The sequence below is a fragment of the Rhineura floridana genome, chromosome 6, assembly GCF_030035675.1.
Source record: "Rhineura floridana isolate rRhiFlo1 chromosome 6, rRhiFlo1.hap2, whole genome shotgun sequence".
In the NCBI taxonomy this organism is placed as follows: Eukaryota; Metazoa; Chordata; class Lepidosauria; order Squamata; family Rhineuridae; genus Rhineura; species Rhineura floridana.
In genome coordinates this window covers 121,905,978-121,927,400 of record NC_084485.1, presented here as the reverse complement: position 1 = coordinate 121,927,400, position 21,423 = coordinate 121,905,978, and the positions used below count along the sequence as shown (strand labels likewise).

General features: G+C 41.2%; 1 protein-coding gene across 3 annotated transcripts in view; it reads right to left on the bottom strand.

The window, feature by feature from the left end:
* Positions 1–2,233: 2,233 nt before the first annotated feature.
* Positions 2,234–21,423, bottom strand: part of BRDT (bromodomain testis associated) — a 47,761-nt gene continuing 28,571 nt past the window's right edge. For 2 of the 3 annotated variants that reach the window (XM_061633660.1, XM_061633661.1), the window contains exons 17-20: positions 14,381–14,520; positions 6,282–6,487; positions 3,643–3,802; positions 2,235–2,948 (exon numbers count right to left, since the gene is read on the bottom strand). In XM_061633660.1, the coding sequence (XP_061489644.1) occupies positions 2,883–2,948; positions 3,643–3,802; positions 6,282–6,487; positions 14,381–14,520 (572 nt within the window). In that variant the 3' untranslated portion in view covers positions 2,235–2,882. Of the gene's footprint in view, positions 2,949–3,642; positions 3,803–6,281; positions 6,488–14,380; positions 14,521–21,423 lie in introns of all 3 variants that reach the window. The other variant, XM_061633662.1, reaches the window with a different exon arrangement.

Below are 21,423 nucleotides of genomic sequence, written 5' to 3'. Positions count from 1 at the left end.
CATGGGGCACTTTGTCAAAAGCTTTGCTGAAGTCAAGATATATTATGTCCACAGCATTTCCACAGTCTCATCAGAGAGGTTACCTGATCAAAAAACAAGGTAAGATTAGTCTGGCAGGATTTGTTTTTGACAAATTGGCTTCTAGAAATAAAGGCATTGTTTTCAAGGTGCTTACAGATTGACTGCTTTATAATCTGCTCCAGCTTCATTGGATGGCCCTGGGTTCTAGTATTATGAGAGAGGGAGATAAACTTCTCTAGCCACTTTCTACAGTGTACACTGTTGGAAGTGGGGCAAGAGCAACTCCTGTTTTGTTCTTTCGTTTATGTTCCAGAAGGGAGATAGAGTTAGGGTCCTTCAGATGGATAGGCTTGATTGCCTTTACCTGTGATGCTCTGACTGACTCCCGTCATTAGACTGATATGTCTTAGGGAAGTTTATCTGCCCCTCCTCTTTCCACCTTTTCCTTCTCTTTTCTTCGACTGTCCGGGAGAGAAGAGACACCTTTGTCTCTGCTCTCTCTCTCCTGAGCCATGAGGCCAACTCCCAAACCTGGGCATCGCGCCTCCAACTTAGTTAGAATTAGGTATGCCTTTCCATCTACTATGTATTTCTATAAATAAAATAGCTTTTCTTATTTTACTAAGTCTTAAGTCTCAGTGATCTCAATGCAGGGTAAAAGCCTGCTTCTTAGGTAAACACACACACACAGGCACACACGCATTTCAGACCATTGACAATCTCTGCTTAACATTTATACAAATTTACACAACAACATACACTTCGTACATACATTTATAGACTGCTTATCATGCCCCCATTTTTAGCTTGGGGGGGGAAGCGAATAAGCCTTTCCTTGTAGGGGAATGGCTCCAGCACCTTGATTATTTTCATTGCCATTTTCTACATATGATTGGGTCCTGGGGTACATTTGGAAATCTAAGAAACTGTCATGAGTTACATAAAGTATCAGTTTCACAGAACAAAAATTGGCAGTCCTTGGAATCTTTCCCTCAACAGGCAAAACAAATACAAAGCAAGCAGCCCCACCCAGCAATAAAAAGGAAAAATAAAAAATGGAAGGGTTGGGTGTAAAGGGCAGTGCCTGCTATAGTGGGGACTCTAGCAGTACAGGGAAATAAACCCGACTCCATCCAGCTCCAATACTGTCCAGAAGTGACAGCTTACAGCATCAGAATGTGGTAGGTAAGATAAGGGCAGGTTTCACTCGCTTCCAGCCAGGGCTGTGGAGTCAGAAGCAATTTTGGGTGGAGTCGGAAGAAATGTACCGACTCCAACTTCAAAATAAATTTTGTTTGACAATTTTTTTAAAATATAAATTCAAAATATCAAAGAAGCTTCCCATGAAGTCAGCTGTATTTGAGCATTTCACCATAACTCAAGATGGAAAACATTTTGTGTGTCAGTGTATGACACAGGACCCAGATGAAGACAAATGCTATGATGCCAAGATCAGCGCATATTCAGGCAGCGATAAAAATGCTCCTACGAGAGCTTCCAATTTAAAAAGACATTTACAGCGCTTTTCAGGGCTGTGGAGTCGGAAGCCATTTTGGGTGGAGTCGGAGTCGGACAGTAGAAGAATAGAGGAGTCGGAGTCGAAGGTTTGGCATTCCGACTCCACAGCCCTGCTTCCAGCATGTACACCATCTAGTATAAAAAGACCTCACCCCAGCTCCACTTTATAGCCAAATGGACGACAGCATGTTTAATAAAAACATACACATGCACACACGTATCTGTCTGGTTTGGCTCCAAGCTAGAGAGGTTCCCTACCTTTCAGGGTTGTTATGAAAATAGATGAGATTGCCAATATTTCCTTCTGGCAGCAGCCCTTGTGCCTCATGGAGTGGCACTGCAGAAGATCTCCCAAGCTTTGGGTCAGCCACTGTAAGCAGAAGACTGCAAATCCGCTCTGGGAGCATGGTTGATCGTAACGTATGGCTCTTCGGATTCCAGCCAACGTGTCTGGGGCTGTGTCAACAAATTACTGAAAAATCTAAACTTACAGAATTTAGTTTTATAGAGTTTGACAAATAATGTTTAGCTAGATACAGTGTTTGATTTAAAAACAAACATCAAAATAGAAATTCCAAAACCCTTTAAAAGCTCCATTTATGACAACTAATTTTATTATCGTATGAAAGCTATAAAATATAAAGACAATTTAGTATCAAATACAAAATGTTGCAGGTATGCATTCAAAAGAAAATAGAAATAATCTATTACATACAAAAACAAAAATTACTTGCATATTTACAGATTTTTACTATGAAAAATAACTGCAGATATTTTTCCTTTCAAATGATGCATAGAGAGAAATCCAAAATCCAAGTCTTCAGTACTAAATAAGCTAAAAAGCATTTTAGCCTGCCACTTCAAAGAACATTTCAACTTAAATAAATTAGCCAAAAAAAATCAAAGCTAAACAAAGTAGTTTAAATACAAAAACAATTTTTTCAGCCTATACATGTCCTGGATATATTTTAAATACCAAATTTGAACCCCCAAAGCAATATATTGTTTATTTTGCATCACTCATATCAAACAAACATTTTGAAACAGAAGGTTTAAAAGTCCAGAAATAGTATTTCAAAACTGAGGCTAGGTCCAGAAAACTGCCTCATAAATGGTTTACATCAAGAAGTTTCCAAGAGCTTTTACAATTTTAATGGTACAAGTTTTATAAAAACTGAACTTATTGCAGTAATATACTGGCTCTTCAAAAATGATTAACAAATCTTCAGATGGAATTATCAACAAAAACAGAGGTATCGGGCAATGGATGGAGTATTTTTCTTCAATCCAAGATTACTTTTAAAGAACTGTAACGCAAGTTATACCATCCTCCATTCCTTTCACTACAGGGTTTCTTCAAATGTTGCCATAACATCACTCTGAAAATTCATATCAATGGTTCCTGCCATCTATTTAAAAACAAAAGCAATGGAATTGGAAAAAAGGATTATTTTTGCTGCAATCAAGTAGACACTTAATAGGGAAGAAGTCTCACAGAAATCCACAGAATTTGATTCTGACTAAGCATGCATAGGAATCTGGCAATTTATCTTCCAGCTGCATGTAAGAGGGGGAATAACTGTAACAAAGCATGGAGATGTATGTTGCACAATACTTAACTCCATCTCACAACTTCTAATTCCATATAGCCCATGTTGTGACATCACATAAGTGCACTCTCCCAATCCCCCCAGTGCAGTCAATTACATTGAATGTGGCAGGAAAACACACATAATGATGTCATGACACAGAGCTAGACATTAGAGAAAAGGAGAGGCAGAGATAAGAAAATTTTACATGAGACATTTTGACCTTGCAATCCTGTTCTGTAGTATATGACTTTTTCTGAATTTATATTATGCCATATATTGCTTTATATACTGTAGGTAGCAACCAATGGCAATTTTTAACATATTACGTAACTGAAGTACTCAGTGATACCTGATCTCTATTGCTAAGCTGGCTCTTCAAGCTGGGTTTAAGCCGATAAAGTTCCACTGATTTAGTAAGATATAAAACTAAACTACTGGAACAAATCCTTAGCTTTTGCATTTTGTTATGGGGCTGACACTGTTTAAGTCAATTTATGCACCAATTACTTACTGCTTCTCTCCTCCTGCGCTCTTGTTCCATTTTTCTTGCCAAGCTACGGTCTAGAACAAGACTTTGTGGCAAGCATAGCTGCTCTTTTGTGGATGACTCTTTTGTGGGAGAACAGCTTGCTTTCACTGCAGTAGATTTCAAATCTGTTTTTCCATGGTTTCTATAAGAAAAGAAGAGGAAAGGAAAAGAAAAGTATTGTTTATGGATACATATATACAGGACTTACATCTGAAGCAGTAAACTAACTATTAAAGCAATCAGTAATAAATAGCAACCGGCAATGATTTTGTACAGCGATTCGCAAAGTGGTACAACATGGAGAAAAGTGTACCTCGAAAAGGGCATATTCAGATGCATCCATCATTATGCCTATTGGAGCAGAGAGGTGCTATGGAGCACTGATTCCCCCAGCCAGCCATCACCTGCAAAAATACAGGCAGTGATATCCCAAGGCATCACTGACGGATTCCCCAACAGACAGCTGACAAAAGTGCAAAAATTACAGAACTGTGTCATTGTCCAGAAAGTGTTACCTCTGAGCACTAACCAACTGGGAGCCAAAGTTACTGGGTTGTTTTGCATTTGGGAGGAGGATATTCTGAGAGACAAATTAAGAAAATGCCCACTACAAAAGAGGTTATGTTGGCAGGCACAAGAGACAGGGCCTTTTCAGTGGTGGCTCTACAAATTGGTTCCCTCTTTGCAGTTGTTTAGGCAGAAATATTTTTCTTTCAGATTTAACTGAAGGGATAGATTAGGTGTCATTTTGTTCTTAGTGGCCTGTTTTAGTCTCTGTTGGGTGGCTTGTTGAAATGGATGTGTGATTTTTTTGTTTCCTGCTTATTATTATATGGTATATTAGTGTGATATTATATACGTTTTTAGCAGTTTTATCACAGGGCCACTCCTCTAGACATCCTTTTCCTTGACTATTCATTGTGATTGTACTCATTGGGGCAGTTGTACATGAACACACTTTCAATATCATTTGTGCCTGCAAAAGGCTTTGGGGTGGTCATACTGCTTCACTTGCAAAAGGTGCCTGTCCTATAGCTTCCTGCTAAAATCCTGTAACCTTTCCTGTAACAAAAGTTCCAAGGTTGTTGTTTTGTTCTGCTTTTGTTGCGCTATATCATAAAAATGCAACAACATTGGGGAAGCATCTCAGTACAACTTTATTAAGCAGAATGATGTGTGTAGAGTCCGGTATAAATTCACTACTAACACACTATTATTGCATCAGTGACATGTTGCAGAACACATTTGTGAAAACACACCAGTCTGGAGGGACTCTTATATTGTAAGCCACCTTGGGGAAATGTAATATTTTGAAAGGCAGCTAACAAATTAATGAAAAAAAATGAAATGGACTGCCTTCAAATCAATCCTGGATTATGGCAACCCTACGAATAGGGTTTTCATGGTAAATGGTATTCAGATGTGGTTTACCATTGCCTTCCTCTGAGGCTGAGAGGCAGTGACTGGCCCAAGGTCACCCAGTGAGCTTCATGGTGCTGTGGGGATTCGAACCCTTGTCTTCCTGGTCATAGTCCAACACTCTAACCACTATGCCACACTGGCTCCCCCAAAATTAATAGAATAAAATAAACACGCTTCTCAATTCCACGAGCAGTAAGGTTGTCCAGGTGTAGTGTTATTGATGAGCAGCAAACCAGCATGGGCCCCTGATCTGCAGAGGAGCACAGCACTGGATCAAGACCCTGAGGCTACTTTTCCTTCAAAATCATAGTGACAGCATTAAGCACACTTTTTAAGAAGTGTGATTAATGCAACATGCAGTTTGGTCCAAATATTCTTGGGTGTCACATTTCCACTTCCAGAGAGTGATTCCAGGCCACTAAGGATTATTAAAGCCCCTTTGTTGCATTTCTAATCACACATTAACTTTGTTGGAGAAAAAGCAAAGAATGGGCCTGTTTGTACTGTTCAAGAAAGCAGACAGTGACTTTATCTACACCATACATTTAAAGCACATCAAATGCACATTTAAAACACATGACTTCTCCCTCAAAGGATCACGAGAATTGTAGTTTGTTAAGGGTCCTGCGCAGCTGTAGCTCTGTAAGGGGGAAACCACAGTTCCCAGGATTCTCTGGGGGAAGCAATGTGCTTTAAATGTATATTGGATGTGCTTTAAATGTATATTGTGGATCTGTCCAAGTATGGATCAAGATGTATCATGAGTTTTAGTCTAGGAATAAAGACAGCCCTAAATGTTTCAGCAACACTGATCTAGTAGTTTTTCCAGGCATGATTTCAAAGGATACACCTGTGGACAGTTTTGGCAAGTCATAATCTTAAGTTTTACTTTAGTTTTATTAGCAAAGAGGCAGCCACAGTTACCACAACCTTGTGAACTTGCTCCACCAACAGCCTTTTTGTACTGCTCTAGTATACACATGGGCATATACAAAAAAACCCTTGAAAATGGTATTCAACAGACGGTGCTGCTATTTTACCAGTATGGTGACTTGCTATTGCCTTTAATTATTTCCCCTCAAATAGGAATCTGTTCCACAGAGCCACAAAACAACCCAGTTGGAAGCCACTCAGTAAGAGGTTAGTTAAATGGACATGTGAAATACAGTCTTTCAAATTAATTATATGGAATTACAAACCTCTCTTTTTCCTGAGGGAGGCTTTTCAGTTTCCTCTCAGCTTGTTCCAATTGCCTTTTTCGTTCCTTTGCCCACTCACTTTCTTCTTTTTCCAGTGCTGCTTTTTGGAACTGCCTGAAGCTTTCATTGGAGGATTTGACTGAGACTGGAGCAGGCATCATTCTACCTAAACTTGTCCAGGAATCTGCATGCTTGACTTTGATGTCCTAAAATTAAACACCGGAACATTTCTCAGCTCTAAACACAAGCGGATCACAGTTTTACAGCTCTGACAGGACCACTAAAGCAAAACAGCAGATGAAGTGTGGCTTTTTTTTTTGTCATGAACATGATGTCATGGATCCCAGCCGTCAAGGCGCAAGGACCATGCGTCAGACCCAATTCCCACCCTTAGGGCAATTGTTCTGGAACCAAAATATACCAATTCACCCTTGCCAAGGCTGTGTAATCCAACACCAACCCTGCAAGGTAGAAGGTAGGCTGCCACCACCCCTTTTACTGGTTCCACTCAGAGCTAGGGGATCTCTGAGCCCAGACAATAGGTAACCAAGGTCCTAAAAGACAAGAGCCAAACTTACACTCCTTGTCAGGAAACCTCTGGTAAAACCCACAAGTAGAATCAAGCTTTTACTTCTTTTTCCCTCTTCGGTAGTTACGTGACTGAGATGGTCAAGGTGCTGAATTCAGAACCACCCTCTCTCTCAATGAACACACCAGGTTAAATAGAAGTAGCTTTATTAAAATAGATAAGTGCACATCAAAATATAGCAGCAAGTAATCCTTTAAGACCATACACCCAAACAGGGGTTTAGGTACATACATGAGAGTTCAGATACACAACATGAAAATAACAACCTTTCTAACCTAATACTTACACGAGGTAGATGGTTGAAGTGGCGTCTCTCCTAAGAGAGATTGGCATCAAACACAAAGCAATGGAACCCTGCATAGGTTACCTCCCATAGGCAACACACAGAAGGAACCTTTCAGAACCTTCCTGAGGGAACAACGAACAGGGAACAGGGAACTGCCGGGAACAGCAGGGAACCACAGGGAACAGCAAGGAACCGCAGGGAACAGCAAGGAACCGCAGGGAACAGCAAGGAACCGCAGGGAACAGCAAGGAACCGCAGGGAACAGCAAGGAACCGCAGGGAACAGCAAGGAACCGCAGGGAACAAAGGCTATGGGTCTCCAGCCCTATACTTAAGGATAAGAATCCTAACGGTCCAAGATTAATTGACCAATCAGGAGTTTTCTGATGTAATCCCTTTCTAGATGTTTCCCCACTTTTGCACGCCCTCCAGGCCCCCCTCCCAAACGGTGTTTCAAACTTCACAGGCCAGAATGGCCTTGAGTGCCAGGCACTTGCTAATCAGCACAGATAGCTAGGTGCTTCTTGTTTAGGCTTCTCCTTAACCGTCTTCAGCTGGAAACCAAAACTTAATGTGTTATTCTATCAGAGGCCTGTCTTTTTTAACGGTTGAAACACCCAGAGTTCTTTGCTTGAGCCAAGATATTACTTATGGTATTTTTAATAACTCATGAACATATACAATGCCTTCATAAACTCACCAGGGCTTGCCTTGGTTTAGGATTGAACTACAGTCCCATTCAGGTGTTGTAATCTATCATGCAATTAGAATCACACGGGGGGGGGGAGACAAGCATGCCAACTTGTTTGCCTCCAAGTTGTGGATAGTGACATCAACACTGGGGAACTTGCCCTACTTTGCAGGCTCCCTGCACAACTGAAATCCCTAGAATAGAGCTGGGGAATCGGTGGTCCTCCAGATGTTATGGAACTCCAACTCCCCAGCCAACATGACCAATGGTCAGGAATGATGGGAGTTGTATCCAGCAACATTTGGAGGACCACATGTTCCCCAGCTCTCCCCTAGAAGATCAAGATTCTAAATTGCATGGGAAGCCTACGTAAGTAGACAAAGACTCCTGGCTGCAGAAGTTATCCAACTCACGGAGACCAATGGGGGATGGTGACTGGGATGGTTGAAGCTAACTCCCACTCCGTCTCAATGCCAAACAGATTATAAAGTCTGAATATGGCTTACGTTACATACAAATGCAGCTTAAGGAGGGGGCAATTTAGTTCCTGGGAAAGTGCAAATATCTCCAGAGAGCAAGTTGAGGCAACTGTTTATTGCCTGGAGGACAAGAAGTGTCTCCATTGAGGAAGTGGCAACTCCTAGTCCTTGCAGTCCACTCATGGATTATAGGGTTGCGTGTATGTGTATTTTTTTAAAGGGTACAGCTCCAGTATGCCCAAGGAGAAGGTTGAGTCAGATGATATCTGCCTGAAAGACATCTATGCTTGGCCCTCCCTTCTGTGTGTACTGATGTCATAACGTGACATCACTCCCAAATCCAGAAGAGTCTGAACAGAACTGCAATGCCTCAGTCTTAGAAAACAGGAGCCCACTGAATAAGAGGGACTCACACGCCTTCCTCATGAAAGGATGCTATTTATTACAGAAGAAAACCCCACAACTTACATTGTTTCAAACTATACAAGTAGGGCTGTAATCTGTCATAGAATAGTAGAGTTGGAAGGGGCCTATAAGGCCATCAAGTCCAACCCCTTGCTCAATGCAGGAATCCAAATCAAAGCATTCCCAACAGATGGCTGTCCAGCTTCCTCTTGAATGCCTCCAATGTCGGAGAGCCCACTACCTCTCTAGGTAATTGATTTCAGTGTCGTATGGCTCTAACAGTTAGGAAGTTTTTCCTGATGTCCAGTCGAAATCTGGCTTCCTGCAACTTGAGCCCATTATCCCGTGTCCTGCACTCTGAGATGATCGAGAAGAGATCCTGGCCCTCCTCTTTGTGACCACCTTTCATGTACTTAAAGAGTGCTATCATATCTCCCCTCAGTCTTCTCTTCTCCAGGCTAAACGGGCCCAGTTCTTTCAGTCTCTCCTCATAGGGCTTTCTTTCCAGTCCCCTGATCATCCTTGTTGCCCTCCTCTGAACCTGTTCCAGTTTGTCTGCATCCTTCTTGAAGTGCGGACACCAGAACTGGACCCAGTATTCAAGATGAGGCCTAACCAGTGCTGAATAGAGGGGAACTAATACTTCACGCGATTTGGAAACTATACTTCTGTTAATGCAGCCTAAAATAGCATTTGCCTTTTTTGCAGCCACATCACACTGTTGGCTAATCTTCAGCTTGTGATCAACGACAATTCCAAGATCCTTCTCACATGTCGTATTGCTGAGTGAAATCCCCCATCTTATAACTGTGCATTTGGTTTCTTTTTCCTAAGTGCAGAACTTTGCATTTATCACTGTTGAATTTCATTCTGTTGTTTTCAGCCCAATGCTCCAGCCTATCAAGGTCCCTTTGAATTTTGTTTCTGTCTTCCATGGTATTAGCTATGCCCACCAATTTTGTATCATCTGCACATTTGATAAGCATGCTGAGTACCTCCTTACCCAAGTCATTAATAAAAATGTTGAAGAGCACTAGGCCCAGGACCGAGCCCTGTGGTACCTCACTTGTTACTTCTGCCCAGTTTGAGAAGGAACCATTGATAAGCACTCTTTGAGTATGATTCTGGAGCCAACTGTGGATCCACCTGATAGTTGTTCCATTCAGCCCACATTTAGCTAGCTTGCTAATCAGAATATCATGGGGCACTTTGTCAAAAGCTTTGCCGAAGTTGAGGTATATTATGTCCACAGCATTCCCACAGTCTACAAGGAAGGTTACCCAATCAAAAAATGAGATCAGATTAGTTTGGCAGGATTTGTTCTTCATAAATCCATGTTGGCTCCTAGAAATCACTGCATTGTTTTCAAGGTGCTTACAGACTGACTGCTTTATAATCTGCTCCAGAGTTTTTTCAGGGATTGATGTTAGGCTGACTGGTCTGTAGTTCCCCGGTTCCTCCTTTTTGCCTTGCCTTTTTTGAAGATAGGGACAACATTAGCTCTCCTCCAGTCATCCAGCACTTCACCAGTCCTCCATGATTTCACTAAGGTAATAGACAGCGGTTCTGAGAGTTCTTCAGCCAATTCCTTCAATACTCAAGGATGCAGTTTATCGGGCCCTGCAGATTTGAACTTGTTCAAAGTGATTAGGTATTCCTTGACCATTTATCTATCAATCTCAAGGTCCAATCCTGCCCCTTCTACTTCATGTTTCCCAAGAGGGTCACAGATCCTTTTTTGGGAGAAGACTGAGCCAAAGTAGGAATTGAGCACTTCTGCCTTTTCTTTGTCATCTGTTATCATTTTGCCATCCTCATTGAGTAGCTGTGCCACCGTTTCTTTTCTCTATCTTTTACTATGGACATACCTGAAGAAAGCTTTTTTGTTTCTTTTAGCATCCCTTGCTAACCTCAGCTCATTCTCAGCTTTTGCCTTCCTGACACCATCCCTGCAATTCCGTGATACCTCCCTGTACACTTCCTTTGTGGCCTGTATGTGTTCTTTTTTGTTTTCAGGTCCCCTCTAAGCTTTTTGTGAAGCCACATTGGTTTCTTCTGTTGTTTCCCCCCTTTTTCCTTGTTGGAATTGCTTGCCATTGCGCTTTTAGAATTTTGTTTTTTAGAAACTCCCACCCATCTTGGACTCCTTTTCTCATTAGGGTCGCTTGCCATGGAACCATACTTACAATTGTTCTGAGTTTATTAAAATCAGCTTTCCTGAAGTCCAAGGTGCGTGGATGGCTACTCTCAGCTTTTGCTTCTGTTAAAATCAAGAATTCAAGTATGGTGTGGTCCCTTTCCCCCAGAGTTCCCGTAACTGCCACTTCATCCACCAAATAATCTCTATTGGTTAGAATCAAGCCCAGGATAGCTGATCCTCTGGTTGCTTTCTCCACTTTCTGTAGGAGAAAGTTATCTCCAACAAAAGTCAGAAATTTCTTAGAGGGGCCGTGTTCGGCAGAATATGTCTCCCAACAGATATGGGGATAATTGAAATTCCCCATTACTACTACATCATGCCTCCTCGAAATATTGGCAATTTGCTTTTCAAAAGTTACATTCTCGTCTTCTCCTTGATTGGGTGGTCGGTATTTATTACTTGCCCTATTAATTTTAATCCTGATACTCTCGGTGGAACTACCAAACTCATCTTCCTGTATTTCTGAGCAGGGATATATATTTTTAACATATACCGCGACTCCACCTCTCTTTTTATTCCTTCTGTTCTTTTTGAACAAGTTATATCCTTCAATTGCTGTATTCCAGTGATGGGAGTCATCCCACCAAGTTTCAATTACACCTGTCAAGTCGTAATTGCCCTCCTGTATTAAGAGTCCAAGTTCGTCCTGCTCGTTTCCCATGCTCTGTGCATTAGTGTACAGGCATCAAAGCCTATGTGATTTATGGCTTGGCTTCCTTACTACATTTTTCTGAGGATCGTCACTGGTCCCTATTACAGCTGATCTCTCTGTTCCTGTTCCTGTGCACAAGCCTTCATCAGTCATTACCACCAAGTTTACGTCGCCCTCCCCCTTAGGATTCAGTTTAAAGCCCTCGATGAACTTCTCCATGCTGTGGCCAAACACTTTCTTCCCAGTCCTTGTGAGATGCAACCCATCACTTGCCAGCAATCCATCTTCCAGGAAGCATAGCCCGTGGTCCCAGAATCCAAACCTCTCACGTCGGCACCACCTCCATAGCCATTCATTCACACAGAGTATTTTTCTTTCCCTTTCTACTCCTCTTTTAAGTACTGGAAGGATGGATGAAAAAACTATCTGGGCCCCAAAGTCCTTGAGTTTCCTTCCCAGAGCTTCAAAGTCTGATGTGATTTCTTCATAGCTCTGTTTGGCAGTATCATTTGTTCCCACACGGATGAGGAGAAAGGGATACCTGTCGGTGGGCTTGATGAGTGATGGCAACTCTTCCATCACATTTCTAATCTGTTCTCCTAGTAAACAGCATACCTGGCGAGTCCACGGATCTTCCCTGCATACTTGGGTTTCAATCCTACGCAGTAGGGAGTCTCCCACTACTAGTACTCTTCTCTTCTTGTTGTGAGGTGAGGTTTCATTGGCCCTGTTTGATTGAGCTTCAGCCTCTTGCTTGTTGTCACACGGGTTCTCCTGTAATTCTTCCACCACAGGCTGTCCTCCAGTCTCATCCTCAAGTGGTTGAAAGCGGTTCCATAGTTCCACTGGTGAAGGGTGTCTTCTAGCTCTTCTGCTCCTAACTGTCACCTTTTTCCACGTAGTTTCCTCCACTTCGTTGTTCCTCTCCAAAGCAGTCTCCTCTTCTGCTACCACATGCTGTTGCTCTTCCACCTCCACTTCTCTTTGCTGCTGTTGTTGCAGCGTTCTGTCTAAAAACTCTTCATCTTCTCTTATAGTCCTCAGTGTGGTCACCCGCTGTTCCAGGCCTCTCAATTTTTCTTCCAACAGTGCCATGAGCTTCCACTTGTTGCACATGTACGCCATGTTGTTCTCAGGGAAGAACATAAACATGGCACACACCTTGCAGGTCACAACCACTAGAGTATCCTTCCCGTTCATACTCTCTTCTACCTTCTGTTTCTTTCTAACTACTTGTTTTGGAGTGGCCTGTGCTTTGTCCTGTCCTACTACAGGCTAAACTTGAGAGTCCCACTGGTATGTGGTGTGCTGTACAAGCAGAATTAGTAATTTTTTTGTTTGTTTTAGGGCCCTTCCCCTTGACCTCTCTTGTCGAACTCCTTTGTCAAACTTGTTTGCTTGCTCTGTTCGCTCACTCTCTGAAAGCTGGCTTGCTTATATGTCCTCACTGTAGACCAAGTGAGACAGCTTGCTCTGTTCTGCTCTGCTCTGAGTCAGGAAACAGAATGAAAGTCCCAGCACACACAGCTGCTGCTTGTTGCCCTCAGCAGTTCTCAGGCCACACCCTTAAGCCAATAGCTAACAAGCCACACCCCTTCCAATCAAGCTGCTATAGAGCCCTTCAGAGCACACGGCTTAGAGCACACAGCTTCAGAGCCCTCTTGGCCTTTTTCCTTTCCTCGCTACAGCTCCTTTGTCAAACTCCTGTTTGGTCTCCCTGTTTGCTCGCTCTGTTCGCTCATTCTCTGAAAGCTGGCGTGCTTATATGTCCTCACCTGTAGACCAACTGAGACAGCCCCCTCTCCTCTGCTCTGTTAGGAGTCAGGAAACAGATAGGCTATGTATTTTAACATGCAGTTGGGGTCCAACTCAGAGCAATCTGCTTGCTGATCAACTGGCCCTCCATCTATTGTCTTTCACAATGGAACACAGTCTTTTCTAATATTTTCTAGAATGACTTCTATTAAACAGTCTCATTCAAAGTTGCTTCCACATTAACCCTTTAGTCTAGAATATTTTTTGTTCACCCAACTGTTTTAGATCTGATTTGTGGGATAGAGGAAAATTACTTAAAATGCAATTTCAGTGCTAGCATACTGAATGAGATTTGCTTTGATACTGCTGGATAATAGAGGGTCACTTAGGACCATTGTTTTAATTCCATTACCAGCAGATTGTGGCAAAGCAATGTCTATGTGGGCTCAAAGTCCACAGTGTTGAAGCAACCCTTGTTTCATACAGAAGCTGCTTTTGAAAGGGGTGGGGACTTCTCTGCAGATCATATGAAAATTATGTAACACTTTAGACAAAATATATTTTTACAGCTGTCTAATAAATGGCAGCTGTGGAATCCATCTCTCATAGGTTCCCTTTACATATTCTGCCTTCCTGCTAAATTCCCATATTTTGCTGACTATTTGGTCAATTTGGGGAAACAGAAATCCATTCTAAGGGATAAATTCATTAGACACCCTTTGGACATATTAAAAAGCAAATTAATTGCTTTGACAACTATGAACGTGTGACAATGGGTTGTGTGACTGGGTTAAGTCATGTACCCAGACTGCTAACATCCCCAGCAGCTAAGTCATTCTTTGTGCACCACTACTGTTGGTGTGTGCTTTTATGGACAGTTACCACAAAACTAATTCAAACCATGATGATGAAGATACAACTGTTCTCATCTCCCAGCTCCCTATGCAAGTGAACCTTGGTGTGAAAAACTCCCATGTTAGTTTGCAAAACAAATCAATCCCTGCTTTTAGGTATCAACATCTTATAGGGCAGCAAATTATTACCTTTGCTAGAGGAATTTGAGGTTTAGCATCTCTTTTTTTTTTACCCTCGCAGTTATCAGAGTAGCTTGCTGGAACAGTGGCATCTGCAGAATCAGTCATACGTTGCCCACATGGACCATCTGGAAAACTAGTCTTCAATTCTGAAATGTAAACAGAAGCAGTGAGTGACAAGGCAGTGAGTTTCCAGGGGGCGGAGAACACCTCCTTCAAATCTCTTGTTATTAGAGGAGAAAATGTACTCTAAGAGCTTCCAACTTAACTTCTGTCTGAATCCCAGGGTGTGTTTCCACTCTTCAGTCTTAGCAAGGTTTTTATTTGTCCCTTGTTTATTTTGCAAAATTTCCAAGTGATCAGAAGGTCAAGATCTCCCCATGTAGTTACAGCTTTCTATTTTCAGTTGCCTGCTTGAGTGCAGGAGATGCACATTTTCCGTTACTCATTTCCTTCCTCTCTCCCATCTTAACAGGGACCATTTTGCCTCCCTGTGATGCTCTTTCTCAGATTCCCCAGTGGGGAAGATCCTGTTACTAAGTAACCTAGCATTTAGGATAAAGCTCTCCATGCTGCCTGCTACCAGTTTTTCCATACAAGTAAGTCGGCCCCCAAACCTACTGATGGCATAATAGTCTGATTACTTCCCATACACAGAAGTCAAACTCTTCTACACTGCTGGTAGGAAATCCTAAAAAAGAAGAAGCTGCATGCTCAGTTGTCATAAGCATTCTCAGAAAGTTGTATTCCTCCCTAAACATGTATATTTTAAGAGCAATCATTTGCTTTTAAATTAAGGAGCAGTGCAGGACTAGAGTTACTACCGCTCTGTAAGGAAAACATGATGTAGCCCTGTTCTTTTTTACAACCACTTCAATGCACATGCCTGTTAGAACTTGCACGTGGGCACCCCCTTCTCCCAGCATGCCATTGGTGCCACAGGCATGTTTTACTTTGGCATACATTTAGCAGCATTAGTAGCGGTTAGAATGTTGAACTAAGACCTGGGAGACCAGCGTTCGAATCCCTACTCAGCCATGAAGCTCACTGGGTGACCTTGGGCCAGTCGCTGCCTCTCAGCCTAACCTACCTCACAGGGCTGTTGTGGGGATTATATGAGGAGGGGAGAACCATATATGCCACCTTGTGCTCCTTGGAAAAAAGGTGGGCTCTAAATAAATAAATAAATCAAACAAAACATATGCTGAAAACCAAATCCTGTGTATGCTGATGGTTGTTTGCAACTGGCTCCCTGGGCAAAGGGAACTTCACATGGTCAACACTGAAGTGGGTCATGAGAACAATTGACAAAATATTGCCAGTAATAAAATTAACCAACTGATTGTGCAATACCGCCTCACTTCCACTATGTTTTATTTTGATGGTGTAGGATATGTTGAGGGAACAATTATATGGAGAATGGTGAGATAGTCATTTGATCACTACTGAAGCTTTTGTTTTAGGATTTAAAATGTGAGAAATGTTGGGGAAAGCTCTATCAAAGAATTGTAATTAAGAATACGGGGTTGAATCCAATTAAGTTATTATGTGAACCCTCCAGAGTAGGGATTTTTTTTGGGGGGGGGAGGAGGTAGTACTGCTTGTTCAATGATTATGTTGAATACAACCCATGGAATACAGTAGGCATACAGAAATTAATAGCAAAGAAGGAAAATCTCATTGTAACAATCATTTAAAACATTTATTTAAGACAGTATAAGCTGAATCACATGACATTTCCTTCAATTCCCCCTCAACCCTCCTTCATAATACCCATTATATAGGTAAGGTTATTACAAAGTAGCAGCAAGAACTGGAAAAATGATCCACCCCCTGCTCATTTTGTACATTACAATGGCTAAGCTCTATATTTTGCTAACTGCACAACAGCCAATTAAAACGACCCCTTTCATAGTCCTATATGAGACTGGACAGCCCGTATATCACAGGTAGCCATGTGGTGCCCTCCAGATGTTGCTGGATTACAGCTCCCATCATCTCTGACCATTTAGCACACCAGCTGAAGCTGATGACAGCTGGAAGTCCAACATCTGCAGGGCACAATGTTGGCTACCCACGCCATATATTATGAACCACTGACTTTCAACTGGTGGGTTGAACCATTTACAATTTAAAAAAAGAGGGCTAGAGGGCTTTTTTTTGGCTAACAATTCTCAAATAAGATGCAGGGGTACAAAGATGAAAAGTAAACACACAAGAGGTAAAGGGAACAGAAATGGTTGATATGAGATAACTACACATAACAAACAGCCAATGCAGAAGGTGTAGCTAGATGACATGAAAAAGGAAACAGAAAGTTGGACTGGGCAGGAGAGAGAAAATGAATAAAGAATTACAAGAAGCTGAATCCATTATGAAAGTTGAATACCACCAAATAGGTAGACTCAAGCACATCATCAATAGTTAGCATTTTTCAAGCTACATATTTAGGATAATGGCATACTGGATTAAAATATTTGCACCCACTGCCCAAGTGTAAGTGTAACCACGTTTTGCAATGTTGCACTTATGTGGCTAGCACATTCCATCTCAAAGTGTAGCAGGTATTTCAACTGGAATGGAAAGGTTTTGAGAACACATTCTAGAACAATGAATTCCATATGGAAAGATTCATTATCTGCGCCAGTACCTACCTCCAAAAGGAATATTTATTGTCCCCAAAAGAGTCCTTTTAATACAAGCAATCTCAAAATGAAAGCAAAAACTTAGAAAGTGCCACACCCACCCACCAACTCAAGCAGGCGAGTCGTGCAGCCACTTGATATGGTCAGTCAGTATTTCAGGTTTTACTAGCGATTTTATAAAAGGTAACAGAAGATAGATGGAATAAGTACAGAAGAATCTAATATTCTTATCTCAGCTTATGTGCTCTGATATGCATTTTTGGACTAGCCTGTATAGTTTTGAAGTCTGTATTAATGTCTGCAGTAAGAATGGTAAACTATTCCTCATAAGAACTCACTCAGATTTGTGTTCAAAGGTTAGTGTGCATACTTCCACCACAGTGAACAAGAAGGAAAATGTGAATAAGACACACTGCACAAAAAGATGCTTGACTTAGTTACACCTCTCATTGTGTGAAAGTTTGCAACTTTTATACATCAAGGATGTCAGCTGTTGCAGATCTCTGGCAGACAGAATTGTGATCCCTTTTGTTATTTCCAGGTAATGGCTTTCCCTAGGATTGGTTGTGAACTGTGGCACTAAACAAGGGTAGGAAAGTATCCAAAAAGATAGTCATGTAGGATTCTGCTTTCATTAATTCTGATTGTGCAACCTGTGCTGACCCTACTAGTCTGGTCTGGATGAAGAAAGATCAGGTCAGGGATTGTTGCAAGCCTCCATCTGGATTGCAAGCGTCAGGCATGATGAGTTAGTGTGACCAACAATGTCCCACAAGGACAAGCCCCATTGTATCTCTTGCACTCAAATGCAATACATAGCTCCCAAAACAAAGATCCTTGAGTTGACTTTGGATCCATCAAGGTGGGGGCATGATAAACACCATTTGGTGTTTACCACCCTGAATAAGAGTGTGTGTGTGTGTGTGTGTGTGTGTGCACGTACGTGTACACACACACACTAGGGATGGGGAGACTATCCGCTAAATCAGATTTAGTACTAGTTTCAGACTGAATTCTATAGTCTGCTATCTTTTCAGACTGGCACTGATTTCTTGCGGTGGGCCGCAGCTGTAATCGGCACGGATTTTGCAGACACGGCTGCAATTGGCATGGTTTTTAAAAAAAATAATAATCCTATTTTATGTAATTATCTTTGTAATTTCCTCAAAAGTTGCTACATTCATAACAGTGTGTGATAATGATTGCCATTTGTCCATTATATATTACCAAAAAATTGTGTTATCACCATATAATGTGAAAATATTGGTTGCCTGCCCTGCCCTAGACTATGTTACATCAATGTTAATTGTTAAATCATCCTGCAATTTCATGTTTTTCGAACAAGACAGCTCAGAGCATTCTGAATCTCCATCCTCTTGTGTGGGAAACATGATGATGAGAGAGACTGACCCACCCGACCTGACCCACCCACTCCGCTTTCATTGCTGCTATCCTCAGCTCATCAAGGACTCTCCCTGTGCTAAATGTGTATGTGCTTGTGTGTGAATAAAAATACAAGGTGGTACTAGTGGTGATGGTGATGCTGCAGCAGTGCTGGTGACAAACTAATTTAAGAACAGCGAAAGGAAAAAAAATGCAGATTGAATCACCCCCAACCCCCCACAGTGGATCAAATCGGCAAGACTCAAAGCAAGTGGGGAAAAAAAAGGGCGGAGCGGGATTGAACAACGGACTATCGGAATACAAGCGGATTGGAACTAAGTAGCGAACCCCATCCCTACTACACACACATATTTAAAAGACTTACTAAAAAGATAAAAAAGACTGGTGTATGAATAAATTTTCATCTATTTATTCAGTAATTGCACAGAGTTGCTGACCGGAAAGCTAAAGAGAGGGAGGGAAGAAAATATAAACACAATCACACAGAAAAGCAGAAACTGTGAAAGTGAAATCAAAGTTTAAGTTAAAATTTAAAAAGTACTCATTTCATTGCCTGAAGTGATCCTTAGCAGAGTTTATTACAGGAACTGGCTTTGGGGATATAAACTTGACAAAGTCTACAAAGATGTTTAAGTTAATTGGAAGCTTAAAGATTCTGCTAGTTAATAATTCACACCCTCATAAAGGTGAGTGTTCTTTTCTGGCACTTCGAGACTGTTGCTATATTTAGGTGGGATTCAATCACATACCAGCAAATTCACGTTGAGCATTTAAAGCTGATTTGGTGCTCTAGCGCAACAAACCCTCTCCCACCCCAAATAAGACTTTTTGTGATAAGGAAAGTGATGGGGAAACGCACTAGGAAGTATGGGATAACAATTGCTTGACACTACGTCATATAGCCTCCCTGCCAACAACTCAGAATGAATATTTAATGAACAGCTAACGTCTAACCAGCCCACAAAGTTTGTACAAACAAATCAGGATGAATGCTCAACAGACCAATTGTCTAGAAGTGATCCCAAGTACGTGATCTGAGAAGCAATACTGGTGAATACTGCTAGTAAGAATTATTCACAATTAGCATGTTTTAAGTATTATAGAAGCAGTCCCTTTTGAAATCTTACATCTAGGACATTGTTATTTAGCTTAAAGAGAAGTAGGAATCTTCATACCAGTATAGATGAAGTGGATGGTTGTCCATAAAAGCTGATGTCATACGTTTGATAATCTTTAAGGTGCCACAAGACTGGGTTGTATTCAATGACGTCGTCCCTTTCACACAAGGACTTCCACTTGTCCAATAGTACTTCCCCTCGCACACCACCCCCTGTGCACCCCCAAGTCTGTTCTGGGTTTTTCCCCAACCCTCCAGAGCAGATTTTTTGGGGGGGGGGTGAGGAAAGAAGAGTGAGGGCAAGTTCCATTGTACAAGTTGAAATCCTTGCACAAATGGGATGACTTCACTGGAGATAACCCTTTGTTTTTGCTGCAAGAGACTAATGTGATAATGAGTATTTCTGTCTAAATCTTGTCTAAATACTGCCTGCTTATGCATCCCTCCCCTTTGAATAAGGATGCTTTAAGGTACAGAAGATGCCAAACTATATAATGCAACCATCTTAATAGTAACAAGCTAATTTACATGCCCCCAATTGTTGCTGCAACAGGGTAGCCCTAATGCCATTTCTAAGAAAGCTTCTAAGGCACAATATCTGTAGGCCACTATTAGAACTAGAAATGCAACCAAATTTCAGAAGTAAAAGGACTGATGAAGACTAAGAATATTTCTCAGGAAGATTCTGCGCATTCTTTACTTGCCAATGCCATTGAGTTTTATCTAAATAGACACTTTCAGAGCAAATGTGGAGGTTCCCAATGGAGCAAAATATTTGACAAATTAATAAGGAAGGCTGTTTTGCTTAACACAAGTAAAATTAATCAAATATGACTTCCAGCTTTCAGTAAGTCATCACTGTGTATTATTAAATAGAGAGACCTCATTACTTATTCCAACATTTTAAACACAATTCTTATGAAGGATTGAATGATGTAGTTATATGGCAATATTAAAGGAATGTTTGAGACAACTTTTGAATAGTGCAAATCTTAGTGCAACCTAAAGATATATAGCAAAGCCTGTGTATTTCACAATAAAACACATAGATTCCAAATAATTTTTAATAACATTTGGTTGGGAATTTTCCCTTTATCTAATTGTATGTTACAGAAAGTTACTTGGACTCTGTATTTCATTGCACTACAATTTGTTACTCCTAAATTTCTTAGCACTTTGGAAATTGAGAGATTAGGTTTATTTATTTATTAAATTTATATCCCCTCCTTCCTCCCAGGGTGGCAAATAAATACACTAAAAACACTCTAAAACATCTTTAAAAAAAAACTTATGAAAAGAAAACATCTTTAAAAACATATTCAAACAAAGCATCTTTAAAAAAAGATTTAAAAACAACTAAAAAACAATTCCAAAACAGATGTAGACTGGGATAATGTTTCTACTTAAAAGACTTGTTGAAAGAGGAAGCTCTTTAGTACATGCCAAAAAGATAAGAGACGGTACCTGTCTTAATATTTAAGGGGAGGGAATTCCAAAGGGTAGGTGCCACAACACTAAAGGTCCACTTCCTATGTTGTGTGGAACAGACCTCCTGATAACTGGAGGCCCTCACCTGCAGAGCACAGTGATCAACTAGGTCTATAAGGGTAAGACGACCTTTCAGGTATCCTAGTCCTGAACTGCAAAGTGCTTTTTACACTAAAACCAGAACCTTGGCCTGGTAGCTAAGTGGGCAGCCACTGTTAACATTAACAATCAAATTAAATAACAATCAGATTAAATCTAACTATGATCACTTGCTTTTATTACATATTTTCACAGAGTTGGCCCCTTTGCAAAATCCACATCCCCCTTAAACAACTGCAAAGCTGTTTTAAATGGATCCGGATTATAGCCTGTTACAGCCGTTAAACAGTAGTTCATTG